The 17454-nt window shown below is 52.1% G+C and overlaps 2 protein-coding genes across 5 annotated transcripts; one reads left to right on the top strand and one right to left on the bottom strand.

The window, feature by feature from the left end:
• Positions 1 to 457: 457 nt before the first annotated feature.
• FBXL15 (F-box and leucine rich repeat protein 15) lies at positions 458 to 5329 on the top strand. 2 transcript variants are annotated; one of them, XM_050305744.1, is made up of 4 exons: positions 458 to 596; positions 1848 to 2098; positions 2848 to 3350; positions 3712 to 5329. In XM_050305744.1, exons 2-4 carry the CDS (start codon positions 1919 to 1921, stop codon positions 3899 to 3901), a joined length of 873 nt encoding a protein of 290 aa, XP_050161701.1. In that variant the 5' UTR covers positions 458 to 596; positions 1848 to 1918; the 3' UTR covers positions 3902 to 5329. The 2 variants fall into 2 exon arrangements, with proteins under 2 accessions (XP_050161701.1, XP_050161700.1); XM_050305743.1 differs by lacking the exon at positions 458 to 596 and adding an exon at positions 957 to 1053.
• CUEDC2 (CUE domain containing 2) lies at positions 4982 to 17018 on the bottom strand. Of its 3 annotated transcripts, none has more exons than XM_050305748.1 (9): positions 16944 to 17018; positions 16070 to 16198; positions 11955 to 12048; positions 10961 to 11104; positions 10581 to 10642; positions 9027 to 9160; positions 8011 to 8181; positions 7620 to 7681; positions 4982 to 5951 (listed from the first exon to the last, which is right to left on the bottom strand). In XM_050305748.1, the coding sequence occupies exons 3-9, from the start codon at positions 12026 to 12028 to the stop codon at positions 5741 to 5743; spliced, it is 858 nt and encodes a 285-aa protein (XP_050161705.1). In that variant the 5' UTR covers positions 12029 to 12048; positions 16070 to 16198; positions 16944 to 17018; the 3' UTR covers positions 4982 to 5740. The 3 variants fall into 3 exon arrangements, with proteins under 3 accessions (XP_050161705.1, XP_050161706.1, XP_050161703.1); XM_050305749.1 differs by lacking the exon at positions 16944 to 17018 and having other exon boundaries at positions 4982 to 5507; positions 5891 to 5951; positions 16070 to 16467; XM_050305746.1 differs by lacking the exon at positions 16944 to 17018 and having other exon boundaries at positions 16070 to 16475.
• Positions 17019 to 17454: the final 436 nt, after the last annotated feature.

Here is a 17454-nt window from a genome sequence, read left to right as displayed (position 1 = left end):
GCTCCCCGGGGCTGCAGGGGCGGGGGGGGCACCGGCGAGGAGTGGGGCGAGGGGAGCCGGCTGCAAAAGAGGGAGGATGCGGGCTGGGGACGGCGGGCGGGGGCCGCCCGGGGAACGCATCCCGGTACCGGGGGGGAGCGGGGCCCAGCGGTTGCCGGTCGGGGATGCCGTGAGGCCAGTAAGCCCCAGGCACCGGCTTTTCCCGGGGGTCCTGCCGCTCCTGCGGGCGGGCGGGGGGTGGCATATCCCGCTGGGAGAGCAGAGAGCCGGGCGGGTGTCCGGGAGGGTCCGGCGGGGCCGGGGGGTCCGGCGGCAGCGGGGCCGTCGCTCACCGGCAGCGGCGGGTCCGGCGGGTCCGCGTGGTGCTGAACGGACAGCGCCGCCGCAGTGCGCATGCGCGGCCGCCCGCCCGGCGGGGCTGAGGGGTGCCCTGGGACCGGCACAGCCGGTGTGCACCGGGAACAGGGGCCGCGGGGAACGGGGGCTGCTGGTGTACGCTGAGGACCTGCTGTGCGCTGGGGAGACGGGATAACTGAGGAACTGGGACAGGCGGTGTGCGCGGGGCAACCGCGGTAGCCGCGGGGCTGCAGCCACAGGTGTGCGCCGGGGAGCTGAGGCCACGGGGGATCCGGTGTGCACTGGGGATCCGGTGTGCGCTGGGGAACTGGGATAACTGAGGAACTGGGACAGACGGTGCGCCCGGGGGAGCAGGTGCGCCTGGTGAGCCGGGGCACCAGGGCCGGTGTGCGCGCCGAGCCGTGCCGCTGGGAGCCACCTGCGGGAGCCGCCGGGACACCAGCGGGACCTGTGAGCGCCGTGCCACACCCGCCCGGTGCCCCGGCCCGGCAGCTCCGGGCGATCCCCGCTCCGGCCTCCCCGGCCCCTCCCGGCCGGCCCCGGTACCGCGCGCGCCGCCCCCGGGGCCAGGCCGGGGCGGGGCGGTGGCGCACGCGCACTTCCGCCCGGCGCGGTGACGTCACGGGCGGCCGGCGGTGTCCGGCGGGTGCGGCGCGGCGGGATGGACGGGCCGGGGCAGCCTCGCCGGGGCCGCAGGTACCGGGGTGCGTGGGACTGCCCTGCCCTGCCCTGCCCTGCCCTGCCCTGCTGCCGCCGCGCCACGGGGCCCTGCGGCCGAGAGCGGGGCGGCGTCCAGGCCCCGGCGTGTCTCCCGCAGCCGCGGCGGCAGGGCAGCTCGGGGGCGGCTCTGGGGCCGAGCGGGGCCCCGTTGGACGGCGGGGCAGGAACGGCCGCGGGCGAGGCTGCCCCAGCTGCGGGTGCTGCTGCAGCCGAGTCTAACCGGCCTCCAGCCGCAGCTCGGGAGGCCCCGGGCTGCCGGGACCCCTCAGCCGGTTCCTCTCGCGGCCCAAGGCCTCGTCACTGCAGAGGTGCCGAGTGCCCGCTCTTCGGGGGGACACCCTGGGGAGATCCCGGAGCCTTGCTCCCCGCAGGAAGGAGCGGAGACCTGGTCTCTTCCCCTCGCAGGGCGCCCGAGTGGCCCGGCACTGGATGCCGGGGACTAGCTGCCGGGTAGAGCGATGCTCAGACGTGAGAGCCGGGCACAGCTGCCCCGCGAGCAGTGCGATGCTGCTGCAGCAGCCTCCTGCTGCTTCGCTGAGGGACAGGGACTCCTTCGGCGGCTGGTAGAAAGCCCCACCCCAGGACTCCTGGAGGGCAGTGTGGGGAGGTGGACTCGGATGCCTGAGCAGTGAGCGTCCCGGGTTGGGGAGGAGGTGACGGTGACGCAGGTGGCAGGCACATGCCCTGCTGATGGCTCGCCAAGGAACTTTACCCTGTGGGCTGATTGTGGGAAACATCGCTGAGTCTTTCTTTTTGGCTGTTCCTCCTAGAGGCACCCGGCAGTAGGTGTGAGGTGATCTAGCCTGGCTCCCACAGTAGCCTGGCTCTCTGGTGTCTGAGGATGAGTTTGACCCCCACCGGGGGATGCCTCCTGGACCTGCCCTGGGAAGACATCTTGCTTCCACACATTCTCTGTCATCTGCCACTGCAGCAGCTCCTGAGCTTGCAGAGGGTCAGCAAGGCATTCCAGTCTCTCATCCAGCTGTACCTGGCCAACATGCGCCGCTTTGACTCAAGCCAGGTATTGGATGGCTCTGAGGCTGGGGGAGGACACAGATGTCCTACTGCTTTGGATCTAACAGGGGAGCATCTGTGTGGGGAGAAGAACCCCCTGGCAAGGAGGGTAGTTTCTGCTCAGTAGCTTGGGTTAATAGCTCAGGTGTCAGACTGGACTGATGGGCTCAGGGAGGAGAGGTAGTGATTCAGGGCCCAGCAATGCCACTGTCTTTAGCAAGAGGCCCTGGGAGGAGTAAGCCTGGAAATTCCACCTAGGCCATTATGGGGCACTGGCTGGCAGAAACACAAGCCAGCTCTGGAGTGGCATGGCCTGTTGGTCCTCACAGAGGTTGTGCAATAGGGTGGGTCTGATGGGGGGTAACTCTGTGCCTCATCATCAGGAAAAGCCTGTGCTGGCTCTGGGAGACACTACCTAGGAGTGGGAAAGACAGGAGTAGCTGCTGTTCTGTGAGGACGCAGAGTGGTCTAGCAAAGAGATTTTTGGAGAGCAGATATGTGGAGCTCACCACAAGTATATAAATGCGGGAGTGATAATGTGGGATGGAGAAGCCAGAGCATCTTCCTAGCTTGTGGCAGTAGCCTTGGCATGAAGAGAGGAGTTTGATGGTAGGGTTTGCCCCAGGATGAGGACAGGGGGTGGCTTTGGTCACCACTGTCAAAGTGGAAGAAAGGAGGGGAGAGGGTATTTGGTGAGGATCAGGCTGATGTGAAAGCCTGAGGAGGTGCCTCACTCTTCCTGGGTTCCCCACACAGATCAGGCCTGGCATCCCTCGAGCTGCTTTTGTTAACCTGTTGAAGGACAACAAAGTACTGCAGCAGCTGGCACTCCAGAACTGCTCCGACTGGCTGACGGACTGCGAGCTGCTCCCAGTCATCGAGCAGAACCACCACCTCCACCAGATCCAGCTGAAGGGCTGTGTCCAGCTCAGCCGCCACGCGCTGGTGACCATCTCGCTGAGCTGCCCCAACCTGCGCCAGCTGTCCCTGGCTCAGTGCGACTGGGTGGACAGCCTGGCCCTGCGCAGTCTGGCTGACCACTGCAAGGCCCTGGAGGCTGTGGACCTGACAGCCTGTCGCCAGCTGAAGGACGAGGCCATCTGCTACCTGGTGCAGAAGTGCAGCAGGCTCAAGTCTCTGTCGCTGGCCGTCAATGCCAACGTCGGCGACGTGGCTGTTGAGGAGACTGCCAAGTGCTGCCCTGAGCTGGAGCACTTGGACCTCACAGGGTGTCTGCGAGTCAAGAATGACTCCATCAGGTACTGAGCAATGTGGGGAGCCAGGGTGGGCATGGCAGGTGACTGGGGTAGGAAGAGAACCAGAGAGGAAAGTCAGATGTCTGCTGAAAGCAGTGAGAGCTCAGTCTGGGAGAGAAGCCACTAGCAGGCCCTTCAGGAGAGACATTGTATGCTATTGACAGCAAATTTCCCAGCATATTAGGGAGGGTAGGTCTGGGATCCAACCTTGTCCCTTGACTTTCTCTCAGACTGCCAGGGTGCTGCTCCCAAAGGATGGTGCATGTATGGTACAGTCACGAGTGCTGGGCTGCTGGGAGTAGAGCGTGAATGGTGCGCTTAGGAATCCTGATTTGCAACTTGCATGTGCTCTCTTTCTTGGCAGGGTCCTGGCTGAGTACTGTCCCAAGCTGCGCTCGCTGAAGGTCAAGCATTGCCACAACGTGGCTGAGTCCAGCTTGAGCGTCCTCCGAAGCCGTGGGGTGGAGCTGGATGTGGAGCCTCCACTGCAGAGGGCTCTTGTTCTCCTGCAGGACGTGGTTGGCTTCGCCCCTTTCATCAACCTTCAGATCTAGAACTGCTGCTGCCGGGGAGGGGGGGACTGATGCAATGGTGGGATCCCGGAAGGATGCCAGAACTGGCTGCTGTGGAGATGTGCAGAGGGAGAGGTCGGTCCCATTGGTGAGGCTGGCCTGAGTGGGACTCACTCTTTCCTCTGGGGCTGTTTAGTAGCCACTGAGTGTTCACGAATAGGCTTCATTGCTGCCTCTGGGGAAAGTAACTCCCTCTGCAGTGGCGTGGAGAGAGCGAGTGACTTGCAGGAACACCATGGTGCTGAACAGGCCTTGGCCAGGCCAGCTAATAGATAGGATTTACTATTTGCTGTATTTTAAATCTCTAAGCGGCAGCTGTCCAGAGAGCAGGGGAGTGTGTGATGGGGACTGTCCCCTGGGGTGGGTGTACAGGGCATGCCAGCAGAGCTGTGGAACAAACCAGACCAGCTGGAGCAGAAAGGAGAACAGCTACCAACCTTCCTCTTGGTAGAGGGCAGGCCCCTCTGAGCTCTGGGAGGAGGGCAGTAAGCCTACCTCTGGCCTGTGGCCACTGGCCAGCCTGGCACCAAAGGACTGGAATGGCCCCAGCACAGGCAGTGTGTCTGTCCAGGCCTAGGGTGCTGGTTTAGGCTGGGGCAAGGTGGGAGATGTTTTCAGGGGAACACACTCCTAACTGCAGTTTCACTGACAGAAAAGCACCAAACCTAGCTGTGCTGTCACTGAAAGCAGTTGGTCGTTGTCATTTGTTTCTTCCAGCTTCTGACTTAACATTTTAGTAGTGCCCAGGCCTGCTACTGTATCTTGCTCTGTGTGGCATAGCTGGAAATTTGGCACTCAATAGTGGTGAGAAATGGCAGGAGCACTGGCTCTACTGTCAGCTGAAGTTTGTGAAGAGCTGCATGTTATGTTGGCAGGGAGAGTCTAGCGCTGGAGTTCAGCCTCAGCACTTGTATCTGCTAGGCAGTTAATCAAACAGCAGCCACATCTTGTGGTGAATGTGATGCAAGAGAGTAATGAGAGGAAGAGAGGATGACCCTGATTCTATCTTTGGCCCTAGGAGGGATTGGAGACAGTGTCTGTAAAGCATGTGCATGTCTGGCAGAACTACACACCAACTCACATCATCTTTATTAATACTGGCACTCAGAGCAACAGTGCACACAGACTTGTTAAAAAGGTTGCTGCAAAAGCACAAGCCACATCTCAGATCTAAAAATGTCCCATGCAAGGAATAGCAGAGAATGCCCAGGCCCCGGAGAGCCACCGCAGTGTGCCCCTGGGGGCAGAGGGATAGCTACACAAGGAGAGAAATCTCCTCCTTGTCAACCAGGTTAGCTGAGGAAGCTGAAAACAGTGTCCTGGCTCCCAGGTTAGTTCAAGTTAGCCGCAGGTGGAGGAGTCCTTCATTCCTAGCACCACAGTCCATCCTGCCATGCCTGGCCAGGGAGGTGGAAGGCTGAAGAGCAGGAGAACCTGGCTGTCAGTGGAACTTGTATTTCCTGGCTGGTTTTAGGCTGATGTAGGTTCTTTTCATCTCTTCACTCTCAGGCTTCTTGATGTCTTTGTATCTCTCTCCTTTTGTACTTACCACCTGGTTATCAATATAGCGGATCAACTTCTTGGGAGCCTGGAGAGGAAAGACATTAACACCAAGTGGATGGACAGCCACACTGCTTGAGAAAGGGAAGGGGCAAGCAGAAGCAGAGCTCACTCTGGGAGGTAGGTTGGTGGGTGTGCTGCTTTAGCATCATCTGTGCTGGGAATCTTGGCCACAATTGGAAAGGATGTTATCTGATGAGGGGGAGCAAGAGCCATGGTAGTCAGGAATGGTAGGAACTGACAGACCCTGCAGCACCTTAGCTAAGCTAATCTTCCCTCTTTGAATAAGAGGTTCTGTGAATGGTCCTGCCTTTGGCTGCCCTCTTGCTTTTTGGACTTGCACCCTGATTTTTTTAAACCTTGTAACAAAGGACATTCAAACTGCTGGTGAGCTGGGACTGCTGTGCTTACCTCTTTAGGTGGAGCTGGCCGATGTGTTTTCTGATCATCTGCACTATCCACCATCATGTATCTGAAAGAAGCATTGCACACAAGAAGCATTTAATGAACAGTTACATTGCCTAGGGCTACTCACAGCCTATGTCCCTTCTCCCCTGGCTGGTCTGTGGCTGTGCAATGTGTCCTATGTGACTAGACTGCAGCAAAGAGCACTTGATGTTCCCCTCTGGATGAAATGGGCAAGAAGTGTCATCCTGGTGAGAATCCAGCAGGATTCTCCTGGAGTAGCATCCTTGGCTATATGTGAAAGGTATTGAAAACTCCAGTGATTGAGAATGCTGATAGCCACTGCAGAAATGAGAGGTGCTGAGGTCAGGTGTGCTCTCCCATTAGGGCAGCTTTGCTCCTCCTCAGTCCAAGTGTTGGCAGCCAAAGGAGACAGATGAGATTAGAGGACCAATCTGTCTGCTTCTGCCCTGAACGATGGTGTTTCTTTCACACTCCATCTACTACTTGACTATGAAACAGGCCTGTGCTGGAAGCAACTTCATAAAAGCATCACCTTATTTCCTGTGTGACTGAAACATCAGGGTCCAAGCATTTGCTTGCTGTACTGCTGAGTTGCTACTCTGAGATTTTGGTGCTGGTTTAGCACAGCTGACCATGACTGCTCCCTCAGTAGTTAGTATAGTTGCTCATGTGTATCTTCAGCTATGGCGATCTGCTCTCTGTACCTGTGCTTGAGTGATGTTTAAAGTACAGGATGTTGCCAAAATGTCATTAAACTGAAGTTCTCAGAAACATCAGCAGCTGGTGCTTTTTTGTTCCCTCACCTGGCACGCTGATATGAGCCTGGACAGGAGGTGGGCAAGGACAGAGATTGCTACTTCTGCCTGGATGCTGTTCTGCCTTGCTTTATCCTTCCTAGCCCATCGACCGGTTATTCTGTCACTGGGGAGAATGTAAAGTGGTGGAAAAGATGTGGCTGGATAGATGTGTGGAAGCTGTCTGCTCATGAAAGCTGAAATCTTAAAGCAGATCAATGAAACCACAGTGTGGGTTCTCTTATTGAGAATTAAATGCTTTTAGAAATAAATATAGGTAAACGAATCTAAAGATATTTTCATTGTCAAGAAGCCCATACGGGGCCTTCAGTGAGGTTTCTTTAAATGCACTGATTTTTCACCTTCAGCAACTGAGATTTAATCTTCTCAGTGTTGTTGTACAGACAGCCTCTTAAAGATATCTTTAGCCTTGTTTGGACTGTCTCCAAGGATAGAGGTATGAATGAGTTGCTGTAGTTCTACAAATCACCATGTGTTTGTTACCTGAGCTGCAGCATGATATTTATGCCTTGAAACTTTAACTAGGACCTCAGCCAACAGTACTGTGATTTACTCTTTATCTGCAGGAGGCTGAAACCTCACACACAGCCAGTGCTGTGACCCAGCTGGTACAGGTGACCTGTTTCTCTGCCAGAGCTCTAAAAAAACAAACCTATTTGGGTTTTCCAGTTGTTGTGGGTTTTTGTTTTGTTTGTTTGGTTTGTTTTTTGTTGTTGTTTGTTTTCCACTCCAGATGACGTTTATATTTGTGCTTAGATGTGTTCAGCTATATCCAAATCTGCTTCACAGCCTCCTTACTAAGCATCTTGCAGCCCAAGTTCTTTATAGACCACATTGTTCCCCAAACTGCCACCTCCTCCTGCAAAATTAGGGGTTCTTTGCTGTTGGGTACTTACTTCTGCAGGATAACCTGTTTTAGTTCCTCGTGGTTGGGTGTTCTGCGGGGCCGTGCCAGTTCCTGGGAGGAGACAAGGTGGGTGTATGAACAGTAAAACACGTGGAGTGTACAGTTTCCCCCTGCCAGCTTGGTGAGCCCAGCTGCTGATGGAGCACTCCAGCCCCTGTGGGAAAGGGGTGCCAGCCACACCTCCACTGGGCTGCTGGCTTGGTTGTGGGCACAGCCTAATACTAAGAGCCAGGGGAGGGAGAGGGGCTGTTTTTCTGGGTGATCCTCCCGGCTCATTGTGCAGTCAGAGCTTCTGCTTGTAGCAGACAGCTGTGATGCCTGTGTGTCCCTGAGCTCTGCTCTGCTCCTTGGCCCCCTGCCACCCAGTCAGAGTACAGTACCTTCACGCTCACACCTGCTGGGCCAATTTCCACCTTCTCCTCCACAATTAACTGCACTGCCTCCTCCAAGTTCCCCAAGGCCATGGCAAGAGCCTTCTCTGCCTGGCTCACGGTACAGGCTGGGAACATCTCCAGTAGCAGCTCCAACCCATCCTTCAAGTCATCGCTTTCCTAGTTGGAGCAAGAGACAGCGGTAAGTTGAGGATGCAGTGAGGAGAGGGCTAGGGCCTCTGGTTTTTCACTGTCAGGAAATTGAGCTTGCCTTTTGCCGGAGGCTCTCTCTCCTTACAAATGTTGCTAAATCCCATTCCTGAAGCTAACAGGAAACTGTATCCTTGGAAAGACAAACCATTACTCTTCCTTAATCTTTTCCCTCCGTGTTTCTACTTAACTTTCAAGTAGGGCTGCTGTGAACTGACTCATCTGTGTGGCCACGCTATGTGTCTCCTTAGGAGAGAGCTTTCTGGACACTGGTGTGAATGCCTGAACTCCTGCACATCTTGTGAAGTTGTGTGTGCTTTGATCAGAAGGGGAAGGGGCTGCTAAACACTGACCTGAGGCTACAGCACAAGGAATCGCCATAGCAGTATTTGCTAGAAGGCTGTGGATACAGAATGATTATGCTGCAGAGCAGAAATAGATCAGTACTAGAGAAAGAGCAAACAGAGCATAGGGGAGGGAGGTGGGGGATATACGGCAGGTGCTACAGTGCTGTGGCTGCTGTGGGATCTCTGAGGGCACTGGGACAAGCTCCTAGTGCCATTGCTATGGCTCATCCTTTCCACCTGCTGGAAAGAATGAGCTAGAGCATTGGCTCATAGTCTTCTGTCAGCACATAATTTTCTGACACAGTCTTGTTCAGGCCATACAATCAGGAGATCACAGACACAGTGATGCTGTGTCACAGCCTATGCTGTGGTTCCTTCCAGAGCTGGAAAATGCCCTCAGGTGGTGCTGGTAGCCTAGTGCTCTGTGACTGTCCCCAGTGTTCCTGCTCCTCTGCAGGGTACTCATACCTGGGCCCTGGCTCCGTCTGTTACAGTGCACAGCCTTTCCCCGTTGCAGGCTCCAGCTCCAGGCTCCTGGCCCTTGGTGAGGTCTTCAGAGGGCGCTTCATTCCTGCTTTCCACAGCCTTTTGGCCAGGTTTTTCTTAAAGACACAGTGATATCTCCTGAGGTACAGTCCCACTAAGCCTAGAGCTTTGTGCTTTCTGTTGGCATTAGATTGCTACTGCATTATGTGCCAAAGCAAATCTCTTAAGTGACAAGACTTGGAAGTACTACTCTTCCTTCTGTCCTCAGCTGGGACAGTTGCAGCTCTGCTCACACTGACCTGCAGGAAGGCAGAGCGAGCATGTGCTGCAGTGCCCGAGTTCTGCATTTCCAAGCTGTACAGGGCATGGGCTGCTTGCAAATTCAATTCTACCTTTCTCTTCTTGGTTCTCTAGTGCTTTGGGTTTGGATACTTAAGATATTTTTCTTACTTTTTTAAGAATTCCCTGGTGTTTGCTCTATCTTTGAAATAAGGTGTGGTTTTGATTTTAAATTTGGCAATACACTGTGGTAGTCCCCAGACTGCATGCAAGTTAGCAGATCCTGTGATCAGGTTACTCTGATGCATCTCTTTTACAGGCTGTTTTTTTGTCACTGCAAGAAGAATCATTTCACCTTTTCTCTGTCCTATCTAAGACTGGAATAGTGCTTTCCTTCCATGCTCTAGCTACATCAGGATCCTCAAAGGGTAGGATGCAGGACACCAGAGCAGAGCAGTAGATTTTGTCAAGTTCAAGAAAGCAGCAAGTAAGATAAAAGACAGGACTGTCTGTTCTACACTGTGTAGCCTTCTGGCAAGATGGCAGAGATGTTACAAGACAAGCAAAACCCAGATTTGTATGTCCTGGAAAGTTTATTATCCAGACACTTCAACCTGTCTGTTCTTTAGTGGGAAGTACCTGTGGGGCTGATTGATAGAGCAGTCCAGCTGATCTGTGAATGCTGAGGTTAGAAAGGGCCATTAGCATAGTGTAGTCTAGTGCAGGACAGAGCACATCACTCATTTTGCATCTGTGCCAGGGTCCATGGATGACTGGGAAGTGAGCTTTGAGGATGCTAAGCCTAGGTGTGATACATGTATTCAGCTGGACACTCTATCTGATGATGCACCTGATAAAGGCTGCTCAGTGGTAGTGCCACTTGGATGGGTATCAGAGGCAGGCAAAAATCCTCACTTTCAGAATTAACCTACAGCAGAATTTCAACAAGCAGCCCTGTGTCTGCTATTTCTTCCTTGTTACTCTGGATTTGATCTCAACAGAGGTATCTGGAGAATAGACCTTGTGTTTTTCACTCCAGTATGTCTTGGACAGTATTCCATATGACTCCAACCTCCCATGTGTTGATATCAAAAACCTGACTGAACACTGAAAAAAACCCCTGTCATTCAATTCAGGCTACCTTATGTGGCAAACAAGATTGTATTTTATCCTGTGACATTGCTCAACTCCAAATATGAAGACTGAAAACATGTACAGAATATTCCTTCTTGTGCTGAAATAGTCTGTGTAACTCACCTTTGTTGCGAGCTTCGCCAAGCCTTTCTGAGAGGGAGAACATCATTTCACAAACATCCCCGCTGCAGGAGACAGAAGCTGTATTATTAATGTGAGGAATACAAGCACTAGCCTATCCTACTTGGCGACCTTTTTATAGAAAGACAAGGCTTGATGGGAAGCCCAATAAAATCAACTGGTATTTCAGATGGCCAAGGACATACTTGCAAACTATACTGGGATTAGCATCTGTGTATTCAGGCAAAGACTGACTTAATTGCACAGGTTTGGTACTAATACATCTTCAGCTGGGTACAACAAAAGAATTTATGGTACTGAGGGGCCTGGGTCCAGGCCCCAAGCGCATGGCATGCACATAAAAAGCAGCAACAATTACATACCTGTGGATTTCTGCAAATCCAGGGATATATGCCTCCATCATTTCCACAAAGGTGTCCATGTCAAAAATCTCCTCAGAGGACTCTGGTGAGCCCAGCTCTTCCAGGACACCCGTGATATAGGAGAAGAAAACATCATCCATCCCACTGGAGACAGAGAGAAGACAGGACATGGTAGCAGGGTCAAAAGGAGGCCCAGGTTTTTTTCTCTCTACATCCCCATTCCCCCTAACTTTGTTTAATATGGCAGCAGAAGGACCTATGTGGAGTGTGTCTTATAGGCACATACCACCAGTAAAGCCAGGTAGCAGCTGGTCAGTGGTTGAGTGGGAAGCATTAACAGATAAAATACTGCATGCAGTCCTGCCTCCTGGGCAGCACTGAATGAAAGCCCCAGTGTGCCCAGAGGCTCCTGTAGGTGCTTCAGCTGAGCTAACCAAAATATTCCAAGTGCTCAAATCCCTGACTGACTGACTGACTGACTATGCTGACTGGCATTTCAGGTGAGGTCATCACATTCTGTCAAGCTACACTTTCTGTGGGATGCAGTGTTCTCTGCTTGCTGCTCTCCACCCTTGTGTCACTACTGGCACCAGCTGCAAAACCAGCTGCTGTGTTCCAGCCTCAAGGCAGCTGTATCTCTGCATGCAGGCACAGTTCAAAACAGGAGAGCCCTGACATAGCATTATCCTGCTCAGAAAGCCCTTTGGGAGCACTGTGGAATGAAGGAAATCTCATATTCTAATGGGTATTACTGGACAGGAAATTAATCATCTCGGTCATCAAAGGAATGACATTGCTAGACTGCAATGCTAAACTATAGCTGTTCAAGCATTCCTCTCAGAGCCTGTGCAAATTACTTGCATCCTGGATGTGGCTTAAAGAAAAGCAACAGAAAGTATGGAAAAGCTACAGAGTTCAATATAATGCGCAGAGGGACAATTAATACAGAATTCAAGCTAGAACAATGATATTGGATCTGCCTATCTCAACATACCTGAGATCTGCTGCGGGGATGTGGGACTGGATGAAGCGTGTCAGTGTGTCTCGAATGATTCTTTCAAGCTCCATGTCTCACTAAACCTTTTTCTCTAAAAAAGAGGAGGAAAAAGAAAACTCCATGTCATTTTAAAGGCAAGAAGTCGATCAAAATATCAAGATCAAAATGCAGGTACGGTATAGGCAAGTGTGCTCTTCTGATCAGAACAATTCACAGATGTCTCCAATGTCTCGTCATCTCTGGGTAACAGCAGGCAAAAACATCCATAAAAACCAGCAGTATGAGGATCCACTGGAAATACCAGCCCAAAGCAGCCCAATATCCTGGGCCTCTCCTGATTGTGTTGAAGCTGTAGGTATGCAGCTGTACTGTACATTTAAAATGTCACCTCTGGGAAGCAAAGCTGGAAATGCAGACGTGTCCAGCTGCAGGAGCTCAGGGACACCTTCTGAGCTGGAACACTGCGTTGTCTGGTGAGGAAGCAATGGATTCGCACTCTCAGTACAGAAAGGGGTGGACCTCCCAGCTAAAAGCATTTGCAGCAATGCTTGGACTTAACTCAGGAACGAGTGGGAGGAAAAGTATTGTCTCCTAAAGAAAGGACAACCTAGAGCATATTTTACAGGAAAATACCAAGCAGGGCACAGATGACTAGTCTGCCAGCCAAAATATCAAAGGTCTCCAGGTCAGGCACAGACTGCCAGTGGAATCCTGCCCAAATAGGAGCCCGTTGTTGTGCTTGGTAAATGAGCCATTCTACAGTTGATGCAGCTACAACAAGGGGCACTTGATAAGCCAAAACTCAGGGGAGTTCTAAGAATCACAGAGCTCCTACAGAAGCCATGGCAGAAAGGGGCTGCCCACAGCCCTCCTTCAGCTATCAGTACTGAGTCTGGACTGAATTGGATGGAGAAAAGCTGTTCCTTAGCCATTCCTTCCCACTGGGGTCTACAAAGGTGTTGGGTGGACAAACTCCTGGTATAAGCACTGAGTTCTTCTGAGGAAGAACTGGATCTGCATACAGAGAAACTGATGTGGCCATTGGCCAGAGAGCTTCCAAAGGTCAACATGCTCCCAGTGGTGCAGCTCCCTCATTTCAACCATACTAGGACAGGACCAGGTCTGTTTGACACAGAACTTGTGGAGCAGTCGTGTGGCTGCTGACAGACAATTCTCATGTTCCCATGGGAATCAAAAAAGGTTTGGCATTTCCTGAGATGAGGCTTTCAGAGCTAGCAGGATATAAACAAAGCCACCCCACGGCACTCAGACAAGTTTGGAATTACATAATTCAGGACACCGAAACACCTTATGCATTATACCCTTGTCATAGTTCGTATTCTTTAGCAAGGAATTTTTCTTTCCTTTCCTCCTGCCGTGTGTGTGTGCTCTGTGATGGGCCAATTAGTTGAACAAAAGAAGCCCTTAATGATGGAGATTAGTTGCCCTGACAACGAAGGGAGATTGGCTGATGTGTGACTGGAAGGGGGTGGGCTGGGGGGAGGACTCGCTCTCTCGGCCAGGGGAGAAGGCTGCTGTGGGCTGCAGACACTGCCAGGCTCCTTTTGTTTCCTGTCGGAGGAGTTTCTGGCTGCTGCTCTTGGCTCACCTCTGGCTAACTGCAAGCCCTGCCACAACGGACCCTAATCAGCTGAAGTTTGTGAGTTTTCTTCCATTAGGAGAACTTTCTGTTTTTATTGCTGTTGTTCCCCACCCCCTTCCCTCCCCGGTATGGCAAAAGGATCAACGGCGCCTGCCTGGTGACATGGGCACTGGACAGCCCCACAAGTTCTACTCCTTCAGTGATCCTTAGTAACCTGGTGACATATAGAGACACTACAAGTTTTACATATTGTTATTGTAGCGCCTACTGACAAGATGGTATAAGGACATTACAAATTTTGCATCTCCAATGATGACCTGACAGCGCCCCCTGCTGACTGTGGTTGAACAGCACCAAAGGTGCAAAATTGAACTATTTTCTTTGCCGGTTTATCGGTTTTGTTCTTAAAAGGGATTATTGGGTGGGTATAGGAGTATTGCTTAGTTATTTTACTTGGGTTTTTTTCGTGTTCCTGTTAATACACACATACCTTTAATAAAGAACATTATTTTCCCTTTTCCATAATTTTGTTTCCTTCAATCGGGCCTCTTAATTTGGTTATAATTGTTTGGAAAGAGAAGTTTGGAGTCTTTGCTCCTAATTCTCCTCCAGCAAAAGGCCCTTTGTCTCATTTTAAACTGGGACAACCCTCCGTCACCACACTAGTGGTGACCTGCAATAGTTAAGGTGGAGATTCACTAGAAGAGCTTATTCTATGTGCCCAGTTTGTGTGGGAGTGATTTACAATGCACAAATTGATCTAAAACCCAAAGGCAAGAGAAATCAGTTTCCTGAGAGCTCAATCTTCCTGAAAAGATGTTTTAAACCATAGTTTTAAACTTCCAGCTGTAATTGCAATGTGGATTTTAAGATCACTACAGTAGTTGTCAGTTGATTCAAATGTATCTATGAAAGTCCTTCTGCAATTTTTGTTGTTATAATGTGGGCTCTGTGTAACATGTTGCACAGAATCTATTTTTTAAAGTGTGCAAGAAAGAAATGATACTTCTATTGCTCTTCACAGCTACAGCCTCACAGTTTTGCACTGTCACAATAAGAGACCTTCAGGTCTTGGAAATCCCTGTTATTTTTCTGACAGTCTTTAAACACTGGGGTTTACTACTGAAGAATGAGCAGTGGAGCACTGTATGTCATCTCATTAAGACAGGCTTAGTTTGAAATATCAGGACTGCTTACTTGATCCACATAACAATTGCATGGCATATGTATTTCCTCACCTCAGGCAGAGGAAAGTGGTATCAGTTCTCAAAATGTGAATGTGAAAATTATTCATTTTCTATGCTAGATACGTTGACCAGCAGCTGAACAGAGTTTCCCACGGTACTGTCAAATCTCAAGAACCTAGCAATCCCCATCACCTTTGCATTCTCCTTCCTAACATGTTATTGTCAAATATTGGAGTTTTTTTGGTAAAACAGATGTAGGAATAATATCTCTTTAAAAGTACCATTATCCTTCTGCAGTATAAAATTACTTATGCTATATTCAAGAAAAGCTGGTTTACAATTGTACAAATCTACCTTCCTCAAAAAGAAAAGGATGAAAATCTGAAGTGTTTGCATACAGCTAGATCATTTTGGATGGCTCTTTTAACTCAAGCTTCAGTAACGATTCTCAAATAGTCAGTGTGATGGGATGGGAATGACTGATTGTGCCTTGGACTTCATATTAACAAGACAGACTTGAGGAGAGCCCTTTAGGAAAATGTTTCTGAAATAAGAGGAGCTGCCATTTGGATGTATATCAACTTTTATGAGATCATTAATTTGCCTACCAATGACTAGAGTTTTCTGCAAGTGGAAAGAGATGGGTGTTATATGCCTTGGATATTTCTCAGAACAGGTTAGAGAAAGTTTAGGTAAATCTGAGCTGGCAGAGGGATGGATTAAAACACCTTGAGAAGGTTCATTTAGCCCAAGTGTCAGTGATTATTCTTAAGTGAGTGAGTAATGGCACTGGGATGGTTCACTATGCTCTCTGAAAACTTGTTCTGAGAAAGCACAAAGCATGTCTTATGCTGCTCAGTGTGTCTGTGCTTGGGGAAGTGTGTTTCTCTGGGATATGAGGCCCTCTCAGTGCAGCCTGTGACATACAGCCTCAGAGGACATTTCTCAAAAGCCAGATCAGTAGGACAGAGAACTAGCCATGCCTATACTCCACTAAACTATTTACCTCCTCTAACTTTGCTGGCCTAAAAGAAAACTTTCCAGGCTAAGTAACACCTTACAGACATAATTTCACTGCTTCCATTTTCTGTTTGTTTTGCTAATGAAGCCTCTGAAAGGACTTTCACTGTGTGGTTGCTATGGGAAAGCAGGCTGAGGTCACTGTGCTTGTTAACACAATTAACTGCTTAATGCTCTAAAATGAAAATAAGGCTTTTGCTGAGAACTCAGTCCTGGTAAATTACAGTGATAGTAATGCCAGTGGCCAGACTCTTCCCTCCAGATCTTGCTGCACTGGGGTGCTCTGGACATGGAGCCCTTACCTGAGAAGATGTGCCACCTGTGTGAGGACCTTGGCTCACAGCCAGTGTTCGTGAAGTCACTTCAATGCCTGCAGGAGAGTCGATGGTCCATCCTATGAGTGCCTGGCCCAAGCCATGAACGAAGAAGCCCTTTATGGGAAAAGAAAGCTGAATTAGCTGGAGAAGGAGAACAGCAGGATCATTCTATATTCTGGTATCTTTATGTCACTTGGGACCGTTTTCTCCAATGCATATGGTACAGCTTTATTTTTTTTTCTTTGGAATAAAATGTACGCTGTGGAAGGCTAACTGGGTTGTGAGAATAGTGTGCCTGTCAGCCTTCAAATTCACTGACATGTCGAGATGTTCTTCAACATCTACAGTTTCTGTAGCAAGGCCAGCAGCGGCCCCTGCAACATCACTCGAATATTCCCAAGGCACTGGTGGCCTCATCACCGTGGTGAACGCAGCAGGAGCTGTTTCTAGAGACTTCAGCGAGACAGCCCAGAGAGCGCTGCTGGTGTCCGTGGCGTGTCGTGTCCCCACGGCCGGAGCCCCACGAGCCCCACGCGGGGTGCGACGAGCGGCTGCTGCCCCTGGAGCGGCCGCACGGGCCGGGCAGCGCCGGGGCCGGGCGAGGCTTCCCTCGGCGGGCCGGGACAGCGAGGCCGCGGCGTGCCCGCCACCCGCGGAGCGCAGACCGAGCCCCCCGCGCCGCGACCCCCACACCGCGGGGGCTGCGCGTCACCCTGCCCGGCCGCCCGGGCCGCCCCCGGCTGCCAACGCCGCGGCTGAGCCCCAGTCCCTCCCGTGTTCCCGGGCTCCCCGCCCGTGTCCCTGTCCCTGTCCCCGTGTCCCTGTCGCGGTGAGGGGCGCGCGCCGCCGCGGGGGTCACCTGATGGCCCGCGCGCTCCCGGCCCTGCCCTCCCCTCCGCGCGGGGCTCGCGCGGCGCGCTTGAACGCGTCACGTGGCCGCGCCCGCCGCCAGCCACGGAGGCGCGCGCGGCAGGGCAAGGCGGCTGCGCGCCCGCCGCGTCCCCCGCGCCGCCATCTTGGTTGTGGGCAGGAGCCGGGCAGGCGGGGCGGGGCGGGGCGGCCCTTGGCGGAGCCGCCCCGGGAGAGGCGCCCTGGGACTGCCCTCCCTGCCAAGTGCGAGGGACGCGTTCCCTGAGGAAAGTAACCCGCTTCCAATCGTTCCGGTCGAGCTTCTCGGGGCGTTTCTCCCAAGCCGAAGTCCTGTCAGGGATGCTCCCCGAGGATCGCCCGCGGATCTTGGGAGCTGCGAGCAGGCTGTTTCCATTTCCACTAAAAAGCCACCCTGCTACGCCCAGGCTTGACAAGCTGCTCTATGATCCTTCATCCTGGCGATTTGGAGGATTGCTGAGAGTTAGGGAGCCTCAGGCTCT

The sequence above is a fragment of the Myiozetetes cayanensis genome, unplaced genomic scaffold, assembly GCF_022539395.1.
Source record: "Myiozetetes cayanensis isolate MyiCay16 unplaced genomic scaffold, myiCay2020 scf10, whole genome shotgun sequence".
Lineage (NCBI taxonomy): Eukaryota > Metazoa > Chordata > Aves > Passeriformes > Tyrannidae > Myiozetetes > Myiozetetes cayanensis.
The sequence above is the reverse complement of the archived record's forward strand: the minus strand, read 5'-3'. Positions and strand labels throughout refer to the sequence as shown.

Bases quoted from the DNA above. Each gene is read 5' to 3' on its own strand.
- CUEDC2 (XM_050305748.1), bottom strand. From the start codon at position 12,028: ATGGAGCTTGAAAGAATCATTCGAGACACACTGACACGCTTCATCCAG. The intron at 11,105-11,954 runs GTATGTTGAGAT...CTCTGTCTCCAG, and splicing joins ATCCCCGCAGCAGATCTCAG to TGGGATGGATGATGTTTTCT. The intron at 10,643-10,960 runs GTATGTAATTGT...TGTCTCCTGCAG, and splicing joins GGATTTGCAGAAATCCACAG to CGGGGATGTTTGTGAAATGA.
- FBXL15 (XM_050305744.1), top strand. From the start codon at position 1,919: ATGAGTTTGACCCCCACCGGGGGATGCCTCCTGGACCTGCCCTGGGAA. The intron at 2,099-2,847 runs GTATTGGATGGC...TTCCCCACACAG, and splicing joins GCCGCTTTGACTCAAGCCAG to ATCAGGCCTGGCATCCCTCG. The intron at 3,351-3,711 runs GTACTGAGCAAT...CTTTCTTGGCAG, and splicing joins GTCAAGAATGACTCCATCAG to GGTCCTGGCTGAGTACTGTC.